This window comes from Triticum aestivum, chromosome 5A, assembly GCF_018294505.1.
Source record: "Triticum aestivum cultivar Chinese Spring chromosome 5A, IWGSC CS RefSeq v2.1, whole genome shotgun sequence".
In the NCBI taxonomy this organism is placed as follows: Eukaryota; Viridiplantae; Streptophyta; class Magnoliopsida; order Poales; family Poaceae; genus Triticum; species Triticum aestivum.
The window spans coordinates 623,601,531-623,625,254 of NC_057806.1; the positions used below are offsets into that span (position 1 = coordinate 623,601,531).

Below are 23,724 nucleotides of genomic sequence, written 5' to 3' on the forward strand. Positions count from 1 at the left end.
CCGCTCGCCTCGCGTGCTGCGTGCTGCTTCCTGCTGCCATGCGCTGCTCTACCGCTGGTACGCTGCTGCGCCATGCCCTCGACACCGCCGTGGACAAATATGGCGGAGGGATTGTTAATGGAGTACGAGAAGGAGGTGGCGGAGAAGGTGTGGAGAGGCAGGAGGTCTGGGGTGGTGTCACCTGGCTGTGGTGGAGGTGTTTATGCGAGAAGGAGCCGGAGTGGAAGGAGAGGTCACAATTGGAAAGAATCGCAAAAAAAAATCATAACCCGGAGACCAAAAAATGGTAATATCGATGGAGGGGTGATTTCCTTCAATAGGTGGAAAACATAGGAAATATTGGTTGTTGTTAAGGAAAGGTAAAAAATTAGGAAAGTTAGGATTTTTGAACTGATTTCTATGCAAATGGGATTTTATTGTTTGATAACGTGATATCAGTACCTGCCCGTTTGTGACGTGTCTGATTAGGAAAGTTTGCAAATGTTAAGAACCTATTTATTGGGAGGAAAGTTGTGACGTGTCTGTTATTTGTTTCCTAAAACAAATTTCACTAATAAGAGAAATCGATTGATTTAGATAAATTAGGAAAGTTAGATTAGAATGTATTATTTGTTTCCTGAAAATCTGTTATTTGTTTTCTAAAACAAATTGAATCAATAAAAGGAATCGATTGATTTGCATAATTTAAGGAAGTTAGATCCGTGATCTGTTATACGCCAGGAAAGTTCTGGTTGTAATAAAGAGTGGAAAGAAAAATGAACCGATGGACCAGGGTGGGAGGAGTGGTGGGAGGAGAGACAAAAAAACCAACAAAAATAAATCGCGGAGACTATTCACCAACTCGTCATTAGGAGTAGCGAATCAACCTGTGGTTGAGTTGATTAGGTGGACAGTGGTATCCCCAACCCACCAGGGTTCACACCCTGGTGTTCGCATTATTCCTGGATTTATTTTAGGATTTCCGGCGATGCGCTTTCAGTGGGAGGAGACGTTCCCGTCGATGACGAGGCGTCTACGGTGACTTCATAAATCTCAAGATGATATGCCAGCTCAGTCTCTCGGAGATGCTCATAGAGGTAGAGTGTGTGTGTATGCGTTCATAGGGGTGAGTGTATGCGCGTGTATATGAGCGCTTGTGTCTGTACTGATGCTCAAAAAACTCGTCATTAGGAGTAGAGATCAGAAGTTTTGTACTCTGAACGATTTACGATTGTATCGTGTTAAAAAAAAGTTTGTAGAGGCACGCGACAATTTTCTTTTAACGGGAGGGGGGCACGTAGCATCTTTTATCTGCATCAGGCAGACAAGTCAACCGAACGTGCCGGAATCTCTAACAGGCACCCCGTGTTACTACAGCGTCACTGCCGCGCGGGCCCGCCCGGCGAAACGTGCCGCGAGGTCGTCGGAGCCGTGCTCGCGACGCCCCCGACGCGCGGGCCCCGGAAAAAGAAACGTCACGCGCACGAGGCATCAACAGACAGCGAGCGCGCCTTAAACAAGCGGGGTTAATAACGACGGCATTAATCACATTTGATTTCCTTCCCTCTCCCCGAAAATCTTCCACCTCCCCCCTCGCCTCGATCGAGCCAGCCAGCGACCTCGTCGTCGTCACCCCCACCAACCAGTTCCCCCTCGCCGACGCTACCACCCCCCCGTGCGCCGAGAGCCCCGGATCAGATCCCCACCGCCCGCTAGCTCCCGCTCCGCCCATTCTTGGATCCCGTCCCGGGCCGCGCGGAGCCGGCTTGACGGGGTCCAGCTGACGGCGGCGCCCCCCCGCTCCCGCGGGCCATTGGAGCTCCGCATTGGGGCGCGCGCGCGGAGATCTGAGGCCGGCCGGGAGGCGGGGATGGGGCGCCGGTGGGCCCCGGGGATCTGCGCGGTGGCGCTGCTCTGGCTCGCCGCGGCCGCTGCCGGAGATCCCGATCCCGACGAGCTCGAGCGCGCGTGAGTCCCGCTCTCCTGCGCCCTGTTTTTCCCTGCCTGCTCGCTCGCTTGCTCTGTCTGTCGGTGCTGTCGATTGCGTTGACCGTGCTGCGCCCAGGGGGTGTCGAGCTGATTATTTTGCGTTGGATTGCACAATGCGACGTTGCGTCTAGTGCTAGCTCGTTATGCGTGTTTGCTTGCGCTTATTGGTGGAACCGTCAATGCTTTTGCTGATACACGCAACACAACGGGATGTTACGGTGTCCTAGAGTAAGAATGGGAAAGCGCTCCGCGTTTCCTGCAATGCTAATTCTGTTTGCTGTCTCTTTGTTCTTCAGTCCCCACCTTGTTTCAGGTCATGTGCTTCTCATGTTTCCATTCATTAGATACAAAGTTAGGTGAGATGTCGAGGAATAATATGTGGTTGGTACATCGTCACTTGTGCATGGAAGCTAAGATGTGGCTGCTACACTACCTGGGCAAGGTCTTTTTGTTACTGATACTTGTGAATAGTTGCAACTGTCGCAACTTTGGAGCTGAGCTCAAAATTGAGCTTGGGTTCGACATTGGCTGATTTGATGAATTATGCTTGCTTCAGAGCTGATTATTGATGAATAGTTCTCCTTGTTTCGTTTACTTCTCTGCTTCCAGTTTAGTGATGTGAAGCATTAGGTCCTGATATCTTGTAGTCTCCATCGGACATTGCTAGATTAGTTAGAAGGTCATCCTTTTTTTTCTTTTATGGAACGATGATTCTTCTTAGATGATGATACACTGAACACCCAGTCACCCACAATTTGTATGGTATTGAGTGTGGAACCACACTGAAGGTTTCATTGGGAGCACTGGATAGGGTTCTTTCTTAGTAATTGAACCCTGAAGCAGACAACTTCATTTACGAATATGCTTGTGAACATTCTGTAAAATGATGAAAAACATAGCTGTGCTCATCATCTGCTAGACTTCTATCGAATTGGATACCTGTTGAGTATTAACCAGGTACGCCTGTGCAGGTTTCCAATTGTGGAGCCAGATTATGGCCACACTAAACTCCGTCTGTCGGAACAAGGTCTTGAGGCCATCCGGAGGATCGAAAATCCTATCGCTATTGTTGGTGTAAGTTTGGATTATTATTTGGAAGATCTTATATCCTTCCTCAATTTTCATTTTTGAAAAAAGCCAAAGCACCATCTTATGTCTGCTGAATTGTTTGGCCAACACAGGTCATTGGTCCATATCGATCTGGAAAGTCTTTTCTCCTGAACCAACTTCTCTCCTTATCATGTGATAAAGGTAGATGCTGCTTGGCTCCTCCTAGTATTAGCCATGGATTTGATGAGATGCATTCCAGGACTAACAATAAATTAATAAACTTGATGAGGCAGGTTTTGGAGTTGGCCATATGCGGGATACTAAAACGAAAGGTGACTTTTTTTGTTGCGAAATCATGTTCTTGTAGCTGTATTGTCCATTTGCTGAGGGAAGTTTATAAACTTATGATCATACCTGTTCTCTTATTGCAGGTATATGGATTTGGGGTAAACCTGTTGAGATGGATGTTGATGGCACCAAAGTATCTGTCCTTTATCTTGACACAGAAGGATTTGAGAGTGTTGGAAAGTCCAATGTATACGACGATAGGTTTGTGCTCAGATGTGTGCTGTATGCCTTTTTCTGATCTTTTTCTAGGACTGAAAATCATACCGTGTTGGATTGTTTTTCTTTGGGCAGGATATTTGCGTTGGCAACAGTCTTAAGTTCTGTGCTTATCTATAACCTTCCTGAGACGGTTCTCTCTCTCTCTCTCTCTCTCTCTCTCTCTCTCTCTGTGGCGCATGTAATTTTATTTTATCGCGACTCTGCACATTGCAGGTGCGTGAAGCTGATATATCGAGGCTCTCATTTGCTGTTGAAATAGCCGAAGAATTCTATGGAAGGTTTGTTTTCTCTTTCTGTTCTTATTTGCAATTTAATCTTTTCTAACACTGACATTTTCCCTTGAAATTTCGTTTGCTAATTGTGGCGAGCAGAGTGAAGGTAATATTCACTTTTCTTGAATCTATATCAGCATAATAGGAATATGTATAACTATTAACAGAGCTTCTTGTTCTGAATTGCATCAGGGGGAAGAGATTGCCTTTGAGCCAGCAAAGCTTCTCTGGCTTATCCAGAGGGATTTCCTGCGTAAGTTACCTATTTAATAGTTGTTCTGTGAGTATGACGAGAAAAATAGAGCTAGTGTCTGAACCTAACAAGTATATATGACTAATGGCCATTATTCTGTATAGCATGTGATAAACCACATACAAGTATATGACCATTTTAGCAACATGTTAATAGGGTTCAACAAGCATAGCTTACACCAGTTTGTTAGACAGAATTGATAGAACAGAAAACTGTGGGCTGTTATTCATGCAACATCAGTTATTGCACTATGAGTAATAACATATCATTCATTTCCTTCCTGTATCCCAATAGGCTTGCCTGTTTATGAGATTGTGTAGGTTTAATTTGGACAAACAATACATTGTACTTGACTTATGGTGAGACTGTACAATCTAAGTAGAGTTGATCAGTTGAGCCTTTCGATATATCCAGTAAAATTTTGTGACAACATATTGATATGTTATTTAGGGTTATTTACCACTGTGGTGGTATCAATGTTTTTTATTGAAGTTGTTAACATTCTGCTGCGTATTAGATGATGTGGCGCTAGTGTTAGTCAAAATAATCACGTGAGTTATGCACTTTCCTTACCATCTGTCTCAAGTATCTGATATTTTGCTTACTATTGTATTATCAGATAGAAATGTCCTCTCACAGTACTAAATTTTTTGAGCAGAAGGAAAATCAGTTCAGCAAATGGTCAATGAAGCCCTCCAGCGGGTACCTAATGATAATGGTCAGTCCAATTAATGATGTTTTAGCAGAGAAAGTTATTACGTATAGTACAACTGACATGCTTTTTTGTTGTATCTATTTCTTCAGGGAACAAATATATTGACGAGGTACAGTTATCTATGAGTCTACAATATCTTACAAAAGATATCGAAATCAGAACTCTCATACAGTTTCTTTTTCCTAATGTGTTTTTAGGTCAATCAAATCAGAGATTCTTTGGCAATTATGGGAAACAACAGCACTGCTTTTAGCTTGCCCCAGGTGCATTTATGCTAAATTTGACCTAGGATCAAACTTTAGTTAAGATAGCCATTAGCTAGCTTAAAGATCTTCTATTCTTGTTTATGAAGCTTATTTTCTCATATAAAACCTCCCATCAGAAAATACAGTTGAGAGCACAAATTCTTTGAATGATTGCTTGCAAAGTTCCTCTTCTGGAATGTAGTTGCAAAAAATATGCTAAAACCGTATTCCTGAACTACAACAACAACAACAACAACAAAGCCTTTAGTCCCAAACAAGTTGGGGTAGGCTAGAGGTGAAACCCATAAGATCTCGCAACCAACTCATGGCTCTGGCACTACCTTTAAAAAAATTTAGCTTCAACTTTTTTTTATAGAAGTCATTCTAAACACATCTAGAGACTTAGTATTTTTCTAGGTCCATTTTGTTAACTTATCTTTATAAATGCATCACTGGAGGGCAACGATTACGAGTCGAACGACTAGTCTAGACTAGTCGCTCGACTAGTCTACGAATCGCAGAGTGGATGTCGACTCATTTTCTCGTGTAGACTACAAATACGAGTCAAGCCGTGGATGGACTAGTCGACGACTAGTCTGGACTAGTCCGACTAGTCTGGACTAGTCGACATATACGAGTCGAGAGACTCAAAAAAGAGAGCTGCCTTAGCTGGGACGAGGCGCCGCCAGTACCCACTGCCTTGCCACCGCCGCCGCCACCCACCGCCGGGACGGCGGATGGCGCAACCAGGTGCGGCGGCCGGCCGGAGCTCGTGCTCAGGCGGCGGCCATGGCCTGACCCATAGGGGCGCGGGGCCTTGAGATAAGAGAGAAGGAAGAGAGAGAGGAGAGGAAAGGAGGAGGCATGGCAGTGGTCGGCGGGCTCGGCAGCGGCCGGGACCGGCGGAAGGCGCGGGTCGCATGCGTGCGTGCTCCCGTGCGTGATTACGCTGGCGGCGGCGATTGGAGAGGTCGGGAGCTAGGGTTCCAGTGGCTGGGAGCTAAGTAGGCTGGCCATTTGGGCCCAAATGGGCCAGTTGGGGGGTGTTGCGCGGTGCTGGGCTAGTATTTAGACAATGGCTGGTCCTATTGCATACCCACTTGGGCCCAGAACACTGCATGGCTCAATTATTTAGACAGTGGCTGGTTTTATTGCATACTGTATCGTTAGTATATACTGCATACTACCACTAGGTATTAGTAGCTGAGTACTACAGTACCATGTATAGACTCTACCTCGGAACGACTCGTTGACTCGTAAACCTTGCTGGAGGGAAAATCTCATAAATTATTTCAGAACTTAACTTTTTTAATGAGTATTCCTACAAGCTTACAACAACAAAGCCTTTAGTCCCAAACAAGTTGGGTAGGCTAGAGGTGAAACCCATAAGATCTCGCTACCAACTCATGGTTCAGGCACATGGATAGTAAGCTTCCACACACCCCTGTCCATAGCTAGTTCTTTGGTGATACTCCAATCCTTCAGATCTCTCTTTACAGACTCCTTCCATGTCAAATTCGGTCTACTCCGACCTCTCTTGACAGTCTCTGCACGCTTTAGCCGTCCGCTATGCACCATGTCAAATTCGGTCTACCCCGACCCCCAGCTGGCCCATTTGGGCCCAAATGTGCCGGCTGGGGGGTGCTGCGTGGTGCTGGGCTAGTATTTAGACAGTGGCTGGTCCTATTGCATACCCATTTGGGCCCAGAACACTGCATGGCTCAATTATTTAGACAGTGGCTGGTTTTATTGCATACTGTACTGTTAGTATATACTACATACTACCACTAGGTATTAGTAGCTGAGTACTACAGTACCATGTATAGACTCTACCTTGGAACGACTCGTCGACTCGTAAACCTTGCTGGAGGGAAAATCTCATAAATTATTTCAGAACTTAACTTTTTTAATGAGTATTCCTACAAGCTTACAACAACAAAGCCTTTAGTCCCAAACAAGTTGGGTAGGCTGGAGGTGAAACCCATAAGATCTCGCTACCAACTCATGGTTTAGGCAGATGGATAGTAAGCTTCCACACACCCCTGTCCATAGCTAGTTCTTTGGTGACACTCCAGTCCTTCAGATCTCTCTTTACGGACTCCTTCCATGTCAAATTCGGTCTACCCCGACCTCTCTTGACATTCTCTGCACGCTTTAGCCGTCCGCTATGCACTGGAGCTTCTGGAGGCCTGCGTTGAATATGCCCAAATCATCTCAGACGATGTTGAACAAGCTTCTCTTCAATTGGTGCTACCCCAACTCTATCTTGTATATCATCATTCCGGACTTGATCCTTCCTCGTGTGGCCACACATCCATCTCAACATACGCATCTCTGCTGCACCTAACTGTTGAACACGTCGCCTTTTAGTCGGCAAACACTCAGTGCCATACAACATTTTGGGTCAAACCGCCATCCTTTAGAACTTGCCTTTTAGCTTTTGTGGCACTCTCTTGTCACAGAGAATGCCAGAAGCTTGGCGCCACTTCATCCATCTGGCTTTGATTCGATGGTTCACATCTTCATCAATACCCCTATCCTTTTGCAGCATTGACCCCAAATATCGAAAGGTGTCCTTCCGAGGCACCACATGCCCATCAAGGCTAACCTCCTCGCGCCTAGTAGTACTGAAACCGCACATCATGTACTCGATTTTAGTTCTACTAAGCCTACCCTTTTGATTCCAAGGTTTGTCTCCATAACTCTAACTTCCTATTTACCCCCGTCCGACTATCGTCAACTAGCACCACATCATCCGCAAAGAGCATACACCATGGGATATCTCCTTGTATATCCCTAGTGACCTCATCCATCACCAAGGAAAAAAGACAAGGGCTCAAAGCTGACCCCTGATGCAGTCCTATCTTAATCGGGAAGTCATCAGTGTCGACATCACTTGTTCGAACACTTGTCACAACATTATCGTACATGTCCTTGATGTTGATGCGGGTAATGTACTTTGCTCGGACTTTGTGTTTTTCCAAGGCTCACCACATGACATTCTGCAATATCTTATCATAGGCCTTCTCCAAGTCAATGAACACCATATGCAAGTCCTTTTGCTCCCTGTATCTCTCCATAAGTTGTCGTACCAAGAAAATGGCTTCCATGGTCGACCTCCCAGGCATGAAACCAAACTGATTTGTGGTCACGCTTGTCATTCTTCTTAAGCGGTGCTCAATGACTTTCTTCCATAGCTTCATTGTATGGCTCATCAGCTTGATTCCATGGTAATTAATACAACTCCGAACATCCCCCTTGTTCTTGAAGATTGGTACTAATATACTCCGTCTCCATTCTTTTGGCATCTTGTTTGCCTGAAAAATGAGGTTGAAAAGCTTGGTTAGCCATACTATCGCTATGTCCCCGAGGCCTTTCCACACCTCAATGCGGATACAATCAGGGCCCATCACCTTGGCTCCTTTCATCCTTTTTAAAGCCTCCTTGACCTCAGACTCTATGCATGTTGGTCTCATCAAAGGAGTCGTCCAGTTCAACGGTAGAACTCTCATTCTTCCCATTGAACAACTTGTCGAAGTACTCCAGCCATCTATGCTTAATCTCCTCGTCCTTAACCAGGAGTTGGTCTGCTTCGTTCTTGATGCATCTGACTTGGCCAACATCCCCCGTCTTCCTCTCGGGGATCTTGGCCATCTTATAGATGTCCCTTTCATCTTCCTTCGTGCCTAGCCGTTGGTAGAGGTCCTCATACGCCCGACCCCTTGCTTCACTGACAGCTCGCTTTGCGGCCTTCTTCGCCATCTTGTACTTCTCTATGTTGTCTGCACTCCTATCCAGGTATAGGCGTCTGAAACAATCTTTCTTCTCCTTAATCGCCTTGTGGACATCATCATTCCACCACCAGGTATCCTTAGCTTCGCTTCTCCTTTGCCTGGACACTCCAAACTCCTCCGAGGCCACCTTACGAATGCAAGTCGCCATCTTCATCTACACATTGTCCGCATCCCCTCCCTCCCAAGGGCCCTCCTTAATGACCCTCTCCTTGAACGCCTGAGCTACCTCCCTCTTGAGCTTCCACCACTTCGTCCTATCGACTTTGGCACACTTATCCCGCTGGACACGGATCCGAAAGCGGAAGTCAGCGGCCACCAGCTTATGCTAAGGGACAACACTCTCTCTAGGTATCACCTTACAATCTAGGCACGCACGCCTATCTTCTCTTCTCGAGAGGATGAAATCAATTTGGCTAGATTGTTGGCCACTACTAAAAGTCACGAGATGTGATTCTCTCTTTTTAAAGAGGGTGTTAGCTACGATCATGTCATAGGCTAGAGCAAAGCTCAAGACATCTTCTCCTTGATTCCTCATGCCATAGCCAAAGCCCCCATGCACTCCTTCAAAACCTGTGTTAGATGTACCCTTGTGGCCATTGAGGTCTCCTCCTATGAAGAGCTTCTCGCCAGTCGGTACACTCCTAACCATGTCCTTCAGGCCTTCCCATAACTTCCTCTTGGTGTTCTCATTGTGGCCTACTTGCGGGGCATACACGCTGATACCATTGAGAACTAAGTCCCCAACCACCAGCTTGACCAGGGTAATCCAGTCCCCACGTCTCTTGACGTCTACCACTCCATACTTGAGGCTCTTGTTGATCAAGATGCCCGCGCCATTTCTTTTTGCAGACGTCCCCGTGTACCACAGCTTGAAGCCGGTATCCTCCACCTCCTTTGCCTTCTAACCCCTCCATTTGGTTTCTTGGGCGCAAAGGATATCAACACTTCTCCTCACCGTTGCATCGACTAGCTCTCGAAGCTTCCCTGTCAGAGACCCTACGTTCCAGCTACCTAAGCGGATCCTCCTAGGCTCGGCTAGCTTCCTTACCCTTTGCACTCGTCGAGTCAAATGCGAAGACCCTTGCTCATTTCCACTACATCCGGGCGCCAATGTAGCGCGCCACTAAGCATGCGACAACCGGATCCTCGCCCACTTGACACCGTATCCAGATCAAAATACGGCCAATGTTTTCGAGTTGATGAGTCGAGAGTCGCTCAGGGGGGCGACTCTAGACTAGTCTAGACTCATGGTCGATGAGTCGACATGGCGACGAGTCGACGTGAGTTAAGCAGCAGCCAGGGGAGGAGCACAAGTGCTCAGCAGCAGCAACAACAAGGGGAGGAGCACAATAGCAGGAGCAGCAACCAGGGGAGGGGAGGAGAACAACAGTAGCAGGGAAGGAGGGTAGGAGCACACCATAGGAGGGTAGGAGCAGAACAGCAGCAGGGGCAACCAGGGGTGGCGGCTGGAGAGGGTTGGATCGAGGGGAGGTGGGGGATGATCGATCTAGGTTTCCAGGGGAGATGGGCCGGCCCATACTGTAAACAAAACATATAACAGTTGGGCTCAATTTAAGTGAGTCGCTCGACCCAGAAAGAGCGACTAGTCGTGACTACTCGAGACTAGTCGCTCGACTCATGCCAGGAGTCGAGTCGAGAGTCTGAGTCGAACCTGGAGCAGCGACTCGTCGACTAGTCGCGACTAGTTGAACGACTCGAAACCAGAGGATACGGCGCGCCACCGGAGGGGAGGGGGTGACGGCCTGGCCCTTGCCCATTTGACACAACACCCGGGTTTCAATGTGGTGCGTCGCTGAGAGGGTTATGCCCCAATGATTTTTTTGGGGGGTTTCATCTCCATAAGTGTGGCTGAGTTTTTACGTCGGCTCGCCAAGCCTATCACAACCCTCCTCCTTTACCCGGGCTTGGGACCGGCTATGTTGAGACAACATAGGCGGAGTTAGTATTCCTACAAGCTTGTTTTCAAATTTTTATTTTGAACATCTATTTTGAAATTTGTCATGTGGAAGGTTATTTCAGAAGCTTGGGTCCGAAACATTTATTTAAAGTGAAACTTATCACCATACTCCAGTTTCAAAAATAAAACCGTTTTCAAGAGGGTCTTGGCAAAGTTGCTTGGGAAAATTCAGTTTTGAGCTTTTGGTACAACTTCTAAAAAACCTACATTGAGAACTTGATTTTAGGAACTCTTTCTGAAGTTTGCTTGTGATATCCTATTTTTAAATCAATGGCGCTGGTGTTATTTACAGCCTCATCTACAAAGAACAAAGCTATGCGACATGGAGGACAAAGAGCTTGAGCCGTTATACGTTACAAGGCGAGAGCAATTGAAGCAGGTTGTTGGATCCATCATTAAACCTAAATTTGTGCAGGGAAAAACTCTCAATGGAAAGGAATTTGTGTCCTTTCTGCAGCAGGTAAAGATACTTGATGTGGTTGCTGTTGACGTAAATCTGATAAATTAGTTTCTTAGAATAATTGTTCCTCTTATGCTTCAGATACTTGAAGCTTTGAATAAAGGAGAGATTCCATCAACAGGATCTCTTGTTGAAATTTTCAACAAGGCTATTCTTGAACGCTGTCTGAAGGTATATAAGGAAAAACTGGAGGGCTTACGTCTACCTGTACCAGTAGAGAAACTGCAGCAAATTCATGAGGTGGCGAATGGCGAAGCCAAATTGCTGTTTGATAAACAGCACTTTGGTAAGCATCATGCTGTACAGTCAATCCTCAAGCTTGAAGATGAGATTACAAAGGTTCGTTAATAGTTCTATGTTGTTCTAATGTAACGGATATTTAAATGCACGTAGTCTCCAAATGGTATTGTTTTGATGCACTTCAGAATGAATCATAAAATGCTCCTTTGATATGTACTATGGTGATACAGATCTACATGTGGATTCTCAAATCTTTTTGTTGTTTTGCATTCCTTTTTGTGCCATTTCTTACATGCCTTGTAATAAACTTCCACTCAAGATAATATATTTACATACTTACAGGGTGTACCTTGTAGGTGTACAAAAACTTCCTTCTAGCTAATGAGTATCAATCGTCCAAGCTTTGCGAAGCACGTTTCTCGGAATGTGAAGATCAAATGGATCACCTTCAAGTCTTGAAACTTCCTTCCATGGCAAAGTTCAATGCAGGTTTTTTTTACTGCAATCGGACTTTTGTAATGGAATGTGTGGGGCCTGCAAAGGAAAGATATGATCATAGGATGTCAAAGGTCTGTCTTTTATTCCAAACATAGTACTTTGCATGACAAGTGGATACAGCAGCACCTATGCACATTTATGGTCAATTATTGAACTCTTTCTACCACTCGTTCATTGCCCAGTATCATATTTCATCTCATTGCCCAGTATCATATTTCATCTCATCTAGCTATCATGCTAGAGATTCAGGCATTTCCATATTGGTAACATTTTCTCCCATGGGTAAGGCTAATATTTGTGACCTTATATCGCATCGTTACTGGTTCCTTGAATAGCAGAAGAACCATGCAAACTAATGAACTAGATGCATAACATTAAGTCTTGAGAAACATCCCAAAATAAAACTTGTGCTTCAGCTCTTTGCATCCGTCATTTAAACCCTCACACGTTGAATCAGCTTTTCGATATGCCATGCTTCAAAATCATGGTGCATGTTAGAGATATGACATGCAATCGAACACGATGAAGAACGAAATCAAACACATGGACACAAGGATTTAACGTGGAACACCCCTCCAACACGAAGGGGAAAGAACCACAGGCGCCAGCCAGCAAATCTTTAGTATACCGGGGGAAGTTACAAACTCCGGGAATTTGGATCATAACATAACAGCGCATCACAGATTCTGCAAATTGTTATGTTCTGGCTTTCCTTGTCAATCTAGAGGCTGCTTCAACTCTTTGAAACTTATAATCTTTATCTAACTACACTCTAATTTGGTATTGCATTCAGATGCTCCTCAAATCTCGTGCTCTTTTCATCAAGGAATACAATAACAAGCTCTTCAATTGGTTGGTGACTTTTGCTCTGGTCATGGTCGTGCTTGGGCGCTTTGTGATCAAGTTCTTTCTACTTGAAATTGCTGCATGGGTAATGTTTATCTTCCTGGAGACATATACAAGAATGTTCTGGTCAGCAGAATCGCTGTACTATAATCCAGCTTGGCACATAATCGTTTCATCCTGGGAAACCATCGTGTACAGTCCACTTCTCGATCTGGACAGGTAGGTCTTTCATCCCCATGTAATGTACTCCCTCCGTCCCAAAATATAAGAACGTTTTTAACACTAGCATAGTGTCAAAAACGTTCTTATTCTGGGACAGAGGGAGTAATAAATATACAATAGCAACCATATATTATCTCGCATGCTGCCTTCTTTTCTAATAATATGCCACCCTTTGTGTCTGCAGATGGGCCATCCCCATAGCCTTGTTGCTATTGTTTTGGCTTTTTTACTGGCGTTGCTTTGCTAGAAGGAAACGTGGCAGCCGCTCGGTGCTGCCACTGTACAAGAACTCTCACAAGAACTCCAGTCGCCCTAGATCAGACTGATCACATACATGGTTTTGTTCTGAAGTGGAGGTACAAAATATCACCCCCAAAAGAGATAGAACAAGAGGATAGTTTTGCGTCTTTCATCCATGCGGTTGGATGGGCTTTCTTTTGATGACGGTCGCCGCAACCCCTGTGCTGCGTCTCAGATTCGTTTTGGCTGATGAAGAGATGGGAGTTCTGGCGTCTGGTGCTTGCGCTTAGCGTTTGTTGTAACATTGAATATGTTTATGTGCTTTATGTAGCTAGGATTTTCTTACGAGGTACGGCCTCATTCATTGTTTATTGTTCGCTTTGCGAACAAACCTCATATATGAATTGGTTTTGTTAAGCCATAGTGGGCATAATTTCTGAACAGACTGATGGACCTTACATTTTTGCCGTGATGGGCAATGGAATCCCTTGGTTTGGGCATTTCTCCAAAGGGGACTTGTGTAGTGTCATTTACAGCGTCATTTCCAATCAACCTTGCACCGTATCCTGATTCGCTGAACTGCTCTTGATGGTTCCTGCACAAGGCAATCTTGACGATTGCCGCTCTGGTGTAGGGTGGTGGGAGAACATTCTCTTGGTGATTTTGTGCTTTTTTTTCATTTCCTATGAGTCTTTGTGTTCCTGCCATCTTCAGCCACGTTTGCCAAGTTCAGGGTGCGTTTCCTGCCAATGTTCAAACATTGAACAGTTTCTATGCCGTGTATAAAGATTTTATGGAGTCGATTCAGGCTACTGCAGTTTCTACAGGAGAGGATGTTAGTTATGTTTCCTTTCACTTTTACTGTTTGTCGGAAAAAAGAAGACAAAATATGTTAAAGCAGGCTGCCAGAAACGACATCCACCCAAAGTAATCACCCGGCAGCATTGACAACGTACAGTTTTACTAAATCTGTTGTGTTTCAGGAACATAGCGACGAGGCCACTAGAGGTCACAGCCAAAGAACAAATAGCATAGGATTATCAACATCCACCACCAAGATATGTCTGCCCAACAATAATTTCATGCGACTTCATGGCCCCAAGGAGCTGGCTGCTCCTATGAGGTCGATCCGGACGAAGCCGGCCCGCCACACATCCTCTTCTGGAGGTGCTCCAGGCTCGCTACACGATGCAGCGAATCGGGTCTGCCCATCTTGCCGGTATCCATGGCCTCGTTGAGGAAATTGTCATCCTCTTGCGCTGAGGAAGCCATCTCAGGCATGTACCCGTTGTTACCTCCGGCCTCGCTTGTGGAGAAGTAAGCGCTGAGGTCGTCTGGGACGGCCGCGTCAGAGGTGGCCTCTGATGGGGAGCCGGTGAAGGGCATGCTGAGGGATGACATGTCGGAGCCAGCAGGGAACAGAGCGCTCATGCCTGTCACCCGCTTCACTGAGTCCTCTGCCATCTTCACCTGCGAAATTTGGTGTGTAAGTATGTTCAGAGCAGACAATGGCCAACATAGAGACTATAGGATACAGTGGCAACAGATTCTTTCTCTAAAAACTGGGTATCGTGCAGTCTGAGGTGGAAATGTCATTTCGAACAAGCCTAAGCAGCCGATCCAACAGACACAGATGCATAGAACAAAATGCATGTAATAAAGGAGCATACCTTTGCTCTTAAGGTTTCAACATCTGCTTTTAATACCCTATTGTCGACAGCAGCACCATTGTATTTCTGATTAACATCAGCAAGTCGCCTTAACAGTGAGGAGTTCTCAACTCTTAACTGTGATACCTGTAACGAGCCAACCACAACAAAAATTCATAAGGCAAAAATTTCAGTATCATGTGTCCATCAACAAACAACATTGTAAATTATCAGACCTGTGCTTCTAGCTCATTCAGGTGAGCTGCCTTTCTGCTTCTTGAACGCCTGGCCGATTCCCGATTGGATTGCTTCCTGGAACCAGTCAAGAAGCTAGCATAATATCCAAGAAGTGGACGCTCAATAGCGTCATAGAGGAGAGAGACCCCAGCACAACATCAGGAGTTACACTATTCACGATAAAAACATACTAAAGTGCAAACCAGCATACCATGATGTACACTTCAATAATTTGACATTACTAAAGACCCAAATGCCGTTCTGCAATCTATACGCCTAGGGCGCTGTGCATACTTGCATCTAACTGTGGTATCATTTTCAGTCCTGTACTAAGCAGACCATTCATATCTTTTTTATTCTACTTGATACAATCACTCCGTCAGTATCAGACAAGTCATCTAACAAATATGATATGGATACCTTTTTTAAATAACCTTTACTTGTCCATTGAACAATCATAAAGCATATAAGCAATGAGCTATGTCTATAGCCAAGATATGAACACCCATACAAATTACTCGGCAAAGAGATGATGATACTGCTGGAAACTGACAGAGCTAAGCAAGGGGGAAATTCTAAAGAAAGGGCTAACTTGAGGGAAAAGGGCATTCGTGCATGATGAGACAACAAGATGGTGCATATAATTACAAGCAGGTAAAAGTGATTACCTCCTCCGCAGTCTTTGATCAGTAGGGGCCCCATTCCCAGTGATCTCATCTTCTCCTTCCATATCATCATCTTCTGACTGCTCCCGCGAAGAAGAGCTAGCGGCTTGCTTTACAAGGGCATCAGCATTTTGTACCAATTGTGGACCCAATACCCCACTTGCGCCACCAGCTAGCTTGTTTTGAACTGGAACCACATTACCTGATATGTGTCCAAAAGCCAAGACATGTCATGTCAGCATCACAGAATATGCTTTTCTATTTATGTTTCACAACATGGCATAGCATGATGCCAGGGAACTATGGTTTACACTACTCAGTTAAACTGTGAAGTCTATCTGCTCAAGGAAAAAACAGGATGATTTCCTTCGAGAACTCAAAACAGGATACTGAGTGTGCCCTCCTAGGTCTGGGGAAAAGGGCATAAACACGCTTGCCAGCAGGCAATCCAGCAAACAAATGTTTTAACAAAATTCCAAGAAATACAACTTAACACTGTTCATTTCAAAAAGAATATTTCCATGTTTATGATAATCAGAAAAAAGATGTAACAAATCAAAGATTTAAGAATCATTAAGCAAATATGGTATGCATGGTAGTTCATTCCCTACCGCAGGTTCCTAACTAGTTCAAAGATGTGACCAGAAGATAAGTACCTCCTATGGGATTAATAGTGCCTATATGCTGAACATCTGCATTTGGCAATGACGGATTAGCTGCAAAACGTTCTGGAGGCATGGCACCAGAGGCCTGCGGACGAAAATGACATGAGCTAGTATTACAAATGAGCAGAATAACAGAAATGCACTAAAAAATGAAAATGCAGACGAAAATGACACGAGCTAGTATTACAAATGAGCAGAATAACAGAAATGCATTAAAAATGAAAAAAATGCACGTGAACTTACTTGTCCTTTTAAATATAATAACAATGTATAATAGAGTAATAAAATGGACACCTCCAAGTATTGGATGGGTAAAACTGAACTGTGACGGATCCTATGCTATGGATGGCGCTGGTTCAGGCATGGTGCTATGTGATGTACAGGGGCAAATCATCTGCTCTGCTTGTAGGCAGTTTTTCTCATGTCGTGAAGCGTTAGAAGCAGAGCTGAGTTCTTGCATGGAGGGTTTGTCGTTTGCTCTTCAGAGAAGTGAGTCTCTGATAGCCATTGAGCTTGATTCTCTGGTAGCTGTGAAGACGATCCAAGGCCGAGACCGAGATAGATCTATCTATGCTTCTCTTGTCAAAGAAATTAGACACCTTATGTCTCTATGTGAAACTTGTATTACTCATGTTAACCGATCTCAAAATAAGGTTAGTTACAGTTTAGCAAATTTTGCTAGAATGGAAGGCAGAACCATGACTTGGATTGGATCTGGCCGCCAATTGCAGTTGAGCTAGCACTCACTGATTGTAATAACTTCCTGGTTGAGTAATACAAGTTTTTCACTCGCAAAAAATGAAATAAAATATAGGGTTATTTCTTTGAAGCGAACACATTATCCAGCTCCAGGTAACGCCTCCTATAGTGGGGCAGCTGACCCGGGTTCAAAGCCTGGGTCTCGCATACAAAATCCCCCTCACCGGCACGTCTAGTGCCAGCTCCACACATGAGCGTGTTCAAGGGAGTTCATCACCTTCTAAAAATCCCCCAGGGGGCTGTCTCCCCCCCATAGATTGAGTGTTTTAGGGTTACTTCTTTGAAAAGGCTACAGTTGCAATATCATAACAGTAATAGGAAAAGACAAACAACTTAAGAACACACCTTTAGTGGGGAAACTCAAGGAGAGAAGTTCTGATTAAATAACAAATCAAATTATTAATGTGCTGAAGTCAAAACTCAAAAGCCCATATAATTCCCAAGAATATACAAAATAAGCTAATTTCATTGATCATAAAACTGGAAACGGACAGAAGACAAATAAAGGTGACATCAGCCAAGAGCCAACTAAAGCACAAGCACATCCGCTTTACAACAGGGATTCAAACTGAGCATCCAAACACTCACCAAAAAGTGATAAAATGGTGGCCGCATTGGACGCCCAAACAGTCAGAAATTCACAGAATCATCAAACTCGCAACGCATTCTGTGATCTGTATGCTAGCCAATGCCTACACATAAGGATAAACTATTTTGTTTGTCTTTGTTTTTGTTATTTGGGGTACAGATGATGCACTATGAAGACAGATTTTACCCGAACCCATCCAGATCGCAGATGCTACAATATCATAGCCTAGGCGGGGACCGAAGCACTCGTACTGTAGTATATACCATCTACAGATTCCTAGAACCGAGCAGGCAATGCAGAGCTCTGCAGATCACAGACGCCATAAGATCACATTACTAGTAGTATAAGGTAACCACAATGACCGATCTAATAAAATGGCTAAACATTTCGGAGCACGCCGCAGTATTCGAAACGCCTAATAAGATGGTAGGAGCTGACGGTCGTACCCTCCACATGGCGACGGCGGCGAGGTCCTTCTCGAGCTTCTGCTTGAGCATGGCGTTGTACTCCACCGGGTCCACCACAGCGCCCGAGGCAGCGGCAGCGGCGGTCTGCTTCACCTGCGCGGCCCCGCCCCCGCTAGCACCGGCCATCGGGGTAGGGTCTGCGGCGGGGCTGTCGAGCACGGCCTCCTCGAGGAACTTCTGGAAGCACCACTCGGACGGGCACCGGTTCATCGCGCCCTCCGCGCCGCCCCCTCCAGCGGCCGCCGGCCGCGGCGACGGCTGGCCCCAGAAGGGGTCGGGGATCTCCTCGACGGAGAAGACGCGCTCCATGCGAGAATACGCCGGGGGACCTTCCTGATCCGGAACCGCGGCGCGGGGAGGGCGAGGCTGCGGCGGGTGGGATTTCCACGAGGCCGCGGAGGATTCGAGGGTTTGATCGGGAATTTTTCTCCCTCTGGTCGGTGTCGTGTGTCTCGCTTGGGGGCAGAGGGGAGAGGGGAGACGGGTAGTGGGAGGGAGGAGGAAGAGAGACAGGGAGCGGGGATTGGATGGTGGCTGGCTTGGCTGGTTGGTAAAAGGGGAAAATGGGTGACTCAGCGGGCGATCACGAGTCCACGGCTCCGCGCCGGCGCACGCGGCGGTATTGCGGCGGCGCGGATTTCCTCCCCTTTTCCGATTTTTGGAAGGTGAATTTGTTCTCTCTCTTTCATTTTGTATTCTTCTCCTTTTGGGAATCTTAGCTTTTGATTTTTCTTGCCCTCCCTTTTTATAAATAAATTGCACTCCCATTATTCCCGATGCTTCCTAGAAGGCCGGTGGCGCGGGCAGCCTTGGTTATCTTATCTTACCTTTTCGATTTATTTATTTTTCGGAAAGACTTCTGATCTGTTCATAAACTGTCAAAATAATACTATAAAGAACACAAAAAATAAAGATTACAACCAGATGAGCAAACACTTAGCAACGACTACAAGCATTAGAGCGAGTCGAAGGCGCGCCACTGTCGTCGCCCTTCTTTTACCGGAGTCGAGGCAAATCTTAATTGTAGTAGATAGTCGGTAAGTCGTCGTGCTCAGGCCACCATAGACGCCTTCATTGTTGACTGGAATGTCTCCTCCCACTAAACGAGAATCGCTGAAAATCCTGAAATAATGTCTCCTCCCACCATAGAGCGAGTCGAAGGCGCGCCACTGTCGTCGCCCTTCTTTTACCGGAGTCGAGGCAAATCTTAATTGTAGTAGATAGTCGGTAAGTCGTCGTGCTCAGGCCACCATAGACGCCTTCATTGTTGACTGGAATGTCTCCTCCCACTAAACGAGAATCGCTGAAAATCCTGAAATAATTCAGAAAAATACAAACACCAGTGCTAAGTCTATGACTTGAATCCTGGTGAGTTGATTCCACTGAAAAAACCAAATCTTGTGAGCTAGGCCCAGTTCGCTTTTTCTCTCTCAATTTTAAAGCATATAAATATGAACCAAGTAACAGCATCTACAACTGCAACTCGTAATTTTGGGCCCCTCAAATGTCCGCGGACGCGTTCGAACGTGCGCGCGGACAATGACCGGACGACCCTTAAATTTGGCCATTTGCAACCACAAACCCTATATCCGAAACACCTAATACATGCAAAGCACATGCACGTCGATCATGTTGGGACCGCTGGGCTGTTTAGCGAGAATTGATCAGGTGGTAACAACAAATAGCCGGGTTTTAGATGTTTAGTCCCACCTCGTCGCATGAGGAGCTAGTCGACCGGCTTAAATAGCCAGGTCATCCAGAAGCGATAAGCTTCAATCATCATTGCATCCTTTGTTAGGGAGATATACCGTCACTATTCACAAATGGAACATTGATGTTTGCATAGCTCCGTTGGGATGTAGATAATAATAAAATTCAATGAACAACATAAAAAACTCTTTCATTGCAATAGGCCCATCAAGGTATATGAACGAGATGAACTTGACACTCGATGAAAATCATCAATTGATGAAATGCAATCCAGTGTCAAGCTACCTCGTTCGCACAACGAGAATTGATTGACCTATGCAAAGACAGAGAAGTTTGCCGCCATCCGCTGGCGCGGCTATTTAAGCCGGTCGGTGTCCGTCTCGCGCGGCGAGGTGGAACTAAATTTGGGTGCAGAGATGAGAGAGGAAGAAGCTTTGGATGGTTGTAGGTGGGACCGCTATGACCTGGAGCAGGGTGCCGAGTCGCGCCAAGTCACGCATGGGCTGCCTCATATCTGCCTCCTATTTGGGCTGAATATGAGGGGTGTCGATTAGTCCGGGCGTTTGAGGATGGTTTGAGTCGCCCGTCTAGGTTGTTTTTCTGTGACCGATCAATGATCAGACTGTTCGCCCGGGCGTTTGAGACGGGTTTGGAGCGCTTGGCTGTAGATGTCCTAAAGTCATCATAGATCGCACGGAGACCTAGCAGGCTCACCTATCACCACATACATGTTTTTCTCTTCTTTTTCATTTTCCTACTGATTCGGGGCAAAGGAAATGGAGATGGCAGGTGCACCTCTCATTTCAATTCAGCATATGCGTGATGGAGCTCCTGTACGTTAATGGCGACCAGTGACATGACACGCTCGACTGCAACTTGGTCCATTCTTATCTACCTTTTGCACCATCGATGTGACAAAAATGACGAGCAATGGTTCTTTCTTGATTGCTCCTTTGGCTGTTTAAAGGATATCCTTGTTTTTCCCTCATCCAAAAAGGCAAACGCCATGCATTTATTTCTCTCCGTCGATCAAGACTCTTCATTTCTTTTCAAAGAGGGCAGTGTGCTTTCAGAATAAGATTGTGTGTGGAATTGTGATGACATTTTCGCTGTGCAACATCTGCGTCATGTTTTTTCTAAATAGCAAATATTCAGCCCATGTGTGGGTCGTCGGACGCACCTGGACGCGGATGCAACCTCGGACTGGCAGGCGAGACCCACACAGAAACCTATCGGTCCGATGGGCGGCTCCTTTGATTTTAGGGGAGGACGCATTCATGGTGCCGCCACTTCGTCGTGCCGTCTGAGGGACCAAGTCCGGCTATTTAAAATGGATGGTGAGGCAAGCCTAACCCGTCTCATTCTCATTCCTCCGGTCTGTGCCACCACTGCCCACTCCTCTCACTATTCTCATCTCTTCAGAGGTCCGCCAACGCCAACGTTGCCATGGTCCGCAACAAGATAATCTACTACAGGCTGCTCATGCCGAAGCAACGTGCGTAGATCCAGGCGGAGATGCGGGCCATGGCGGAGGCCCGCTCCATGCATTGCGCCATAGCATTGCGGTCGGTCTGCCTTCGGATACGACGTATAGTCCCGACGAGGAGGCGTCGACGTACATGGAGGTGGATACGCCGAAGCAGGAGGAAGTGTGGGGGTGGAGTTGATGGCACCGCTGTAGGAGGTGTCGAAGGAGCCACCGTCGGACGAGGAGGAGGAGGCATCAACACAAGTCCATGCCGAATTCGGGATGGAGGACGCGCTCACGGAGTTCGAGCTCACCTAGGTGGAGGAGGCAGCGGAGCAACAAGCCATCCTCAACTCCATCCACTCGGAGGTGGAGGTGGAGGCCAACCACCACTTCCTCCGCGAGGCGGCCTGATACGTCCATTTTGCATCATGCTTTTATATCGATATTTATTGCATTATGTGCTGTTATTACATATTATGTCACAATACTTATGTCTATTCTCTCTTATTTTACAAGGTTTACATGAAAGAGGGGGAATGCCGGCAGCTGGAATTCTGGGCTGGAAAAGGAGCAAATATTAGAGACCTATTCTGCACATGTCCAAAAGTCCTGAAACTTCACGGGAGCACGTTTCAGAATATATAAAAAAATATTGGATGGAAGAAGTACCAGAGGCAGGCCACCCACCATCCAAGAGGGTGGGGGCGCGCCCTACCCCCTGGGCATGCCCCCTGCCTCGTGGGCCCCCTGGCAGCCCTCTGATGCCCATCTTTGGCTATATGGAGTCTTTCGTCGAGGAAAAAAAATCATAAGCAATCTCACGGGACGAAAATCCGCCGCCACGAGGCGGAACCTTGGCGGAACCAATCTAGGGCTCCGGCGGAGCTGTTCTGCCGGGGAAACTTCCCTCCGGGAGGGGGAAACCATCACCATCGATCCTCTCATCAGGAGGGGGTCAATATCCATCAACATCTTCACCAACACCATCTTATCTCAAACCCTAGTTCATCTCTTGTATCCAATCTTTGTATCAAAACCTCAGATTGGTACCTGTGGGTTGCTAGTAGTGTTGATTACTCCTTGTAGTTGATGCTAGTTGGTTTACATGGTGGAAGATCATATGTTCAGATCCATTATGCATATTAATACCCCTCTGATTATGAACATGAATATGCTTTGTGAGTAGTTCCATTTGTTCCTGAGGACATGGGAGAAGTCTTGCTATAAGTAGTCATGTGAATTTGGTATTCGTTCAATATTTTGATGAGATGTATGTTGTCTCCCTCTAGTAGTGTCATGTGAACATCGACTACATGACACTTCGCCATTGTTTGGGCCTAGAGGAAGGCATTGGGAAGTAATAAGCAGATGATGGGTTGCTAGAGTGACAGAAGCTTAAACCCTAGTTTATGCATTGCTTCGTAAGGGGCTGATTTGGATCCATATGTTTCATGCTATGGTTAGGTTTACCTTAATACTTCTGTTGTAGTTGCGGATGCTTGCAATAGGGGTTAATCATAAATGGGATGCTTGTCCAAGGAAGGACAGTACCCAAGCACCGGTCCAACCACATATCAAATTATCAAAGTACCGAACGCGAATCATATGATCGTGATGAAAACTAGCTTGATGATAATTCCCATGTGTCCTCGGGAGTGCTTTCCTTTATATAAGAGTTTGTCCAGGCTTGTCCTTTGCTACAAAAAGGATTGGTCCATCTTGCTGCACCTTCTTTACTTTTATTACTTGTTACCCGTTATAAATTACCTTATCACAAAACTATCTGTAACTGATAATTTCAGTGCTTGCAGAGAATACCTTGCTGAAAATCGCTTATCATTTCCTTCTGCTCCTCGTTGGGTTCGACACTCTTACTTATCGAAAAGGCTACGATAGATCCCCTACACTTGTGGGTCATCAAGACTCTTTTGTGGCGCCGTTGCCGGGGAGTGAAGCGCCTTTGGTAAGGAAAAATTTATATAGTATGCTGAAATTTACTGTCACTTGTTACTATGGAACATAATCCTTTGAGGGGCTTGTTCGGGGTATCTTCACCACGACCAGTAGAGCAAAGAGTTGCTCCTCAACCTACTGAACCTACTGAAAATGTTTGCTTTGAAATTCCTTCGGGTATGATAGAGAAACTGCTAGCTAATCCTTTCAC

At 45.9% G+C, this 23,724-nt stretch overlaps 2 protein-coding genes across 4 annotated transcripts; one reads left to right on the forward strand and one right to left on the reverse strand.

Annotated features, from left to right (window-relative positions):
* Nucleotides 1-1,530: 1,530 nt before the first annotated feature.
* LOC123105410 (guanylate-binding protein 4) lies at nucleotides 1,531-13,806 on the forward strand. Of its 2 annotated transcripts, XM_044527466.1 has the most exons (17): nucleotides 1,537-1,947; nucleotides 2,940-3,042; nucleotides 3,150-3,219; nucleotides 3,312-3,350; nucleotides 3,450-3,567; nucleotides 3,658-3,715; nucleotides 3,799-3,863; nucleotides 3,957-3,963; nucleotides 4,050-4,110; nucleotides 4,769-4,828; nucleotides 4,915-4,934; nucleotides 5,023-5,088; nucleotides 11,135-11,302; nucleotides 11,384-11,641; nucleotides 11,899-12,111; nucleotides 12,834-13,105; nucleotides 13,293-13,806. In XM_044527466.1, exons 1-17 carry the CDS (start codon nucleotides 1,850-1,852, stop codon nucleotides 13,432-13,434), a joined length of 1,818 nt encoding a protein of 605 aa, XP_044383401.1. In that variant the 5' UTR covers nucleotides 1,537-1,849; the 3' UTR covers nucleotides 13,435-13,806. The 2 variants fall into 2 exon arrangements, 1 of the variants encoding a protein (XP_044383401.1); XR_006450827.1 differs by lacking the exon at nucleotides 13,293-13,806 and having other exon boundaries at nucleotides 1,531-1,947; nucleotides 11,885-12,111.
* Nucleotides 13,807-14,292: 486 nt separating this feature from the next.
* On the reverse strand, nucleotides 14,293-18,918 carry LOC123105411 (bZIP transcription factor RISBZ2). 2 transcript variants are annotated; one of them, XM_044527468.1, is made up of 6 exons: nucleotides 18,359-18,918; nucleotides 16,556-16,649; nucleotides 15,903-16,101; nucleotides 15,234-15,327; nucleotides 15,019-15,144; nucleotides 14,293-14,818 (listed from the first exon to the last, which is right to left on the reverse strand). In XM_044527468.1, exons 1-6 carry the CDS (start codon nucleotides 18,686-18,688, stop codon nucleotides 14,465-14,467), a joined length of 1,197 nt encoding a protein of 398 aa, XP_044383403.1. In that variant the 5' UTR covers nucleotides 18,689-18,918; the 3' UTR covers nucleotides 14,293-14,464. The 2 variants fall into 2 exon arrangements, with proteins under 2 accessions (XP_044383403.1, XP_044383404.1); XM_044527469.1 differs by having other exon boundaries at nucleotides 15,234-15,309; nucleotides 18,359-18,917.
* Nucleotides 18,919-23,724: the final 4,806 nt, after the last annotated feature.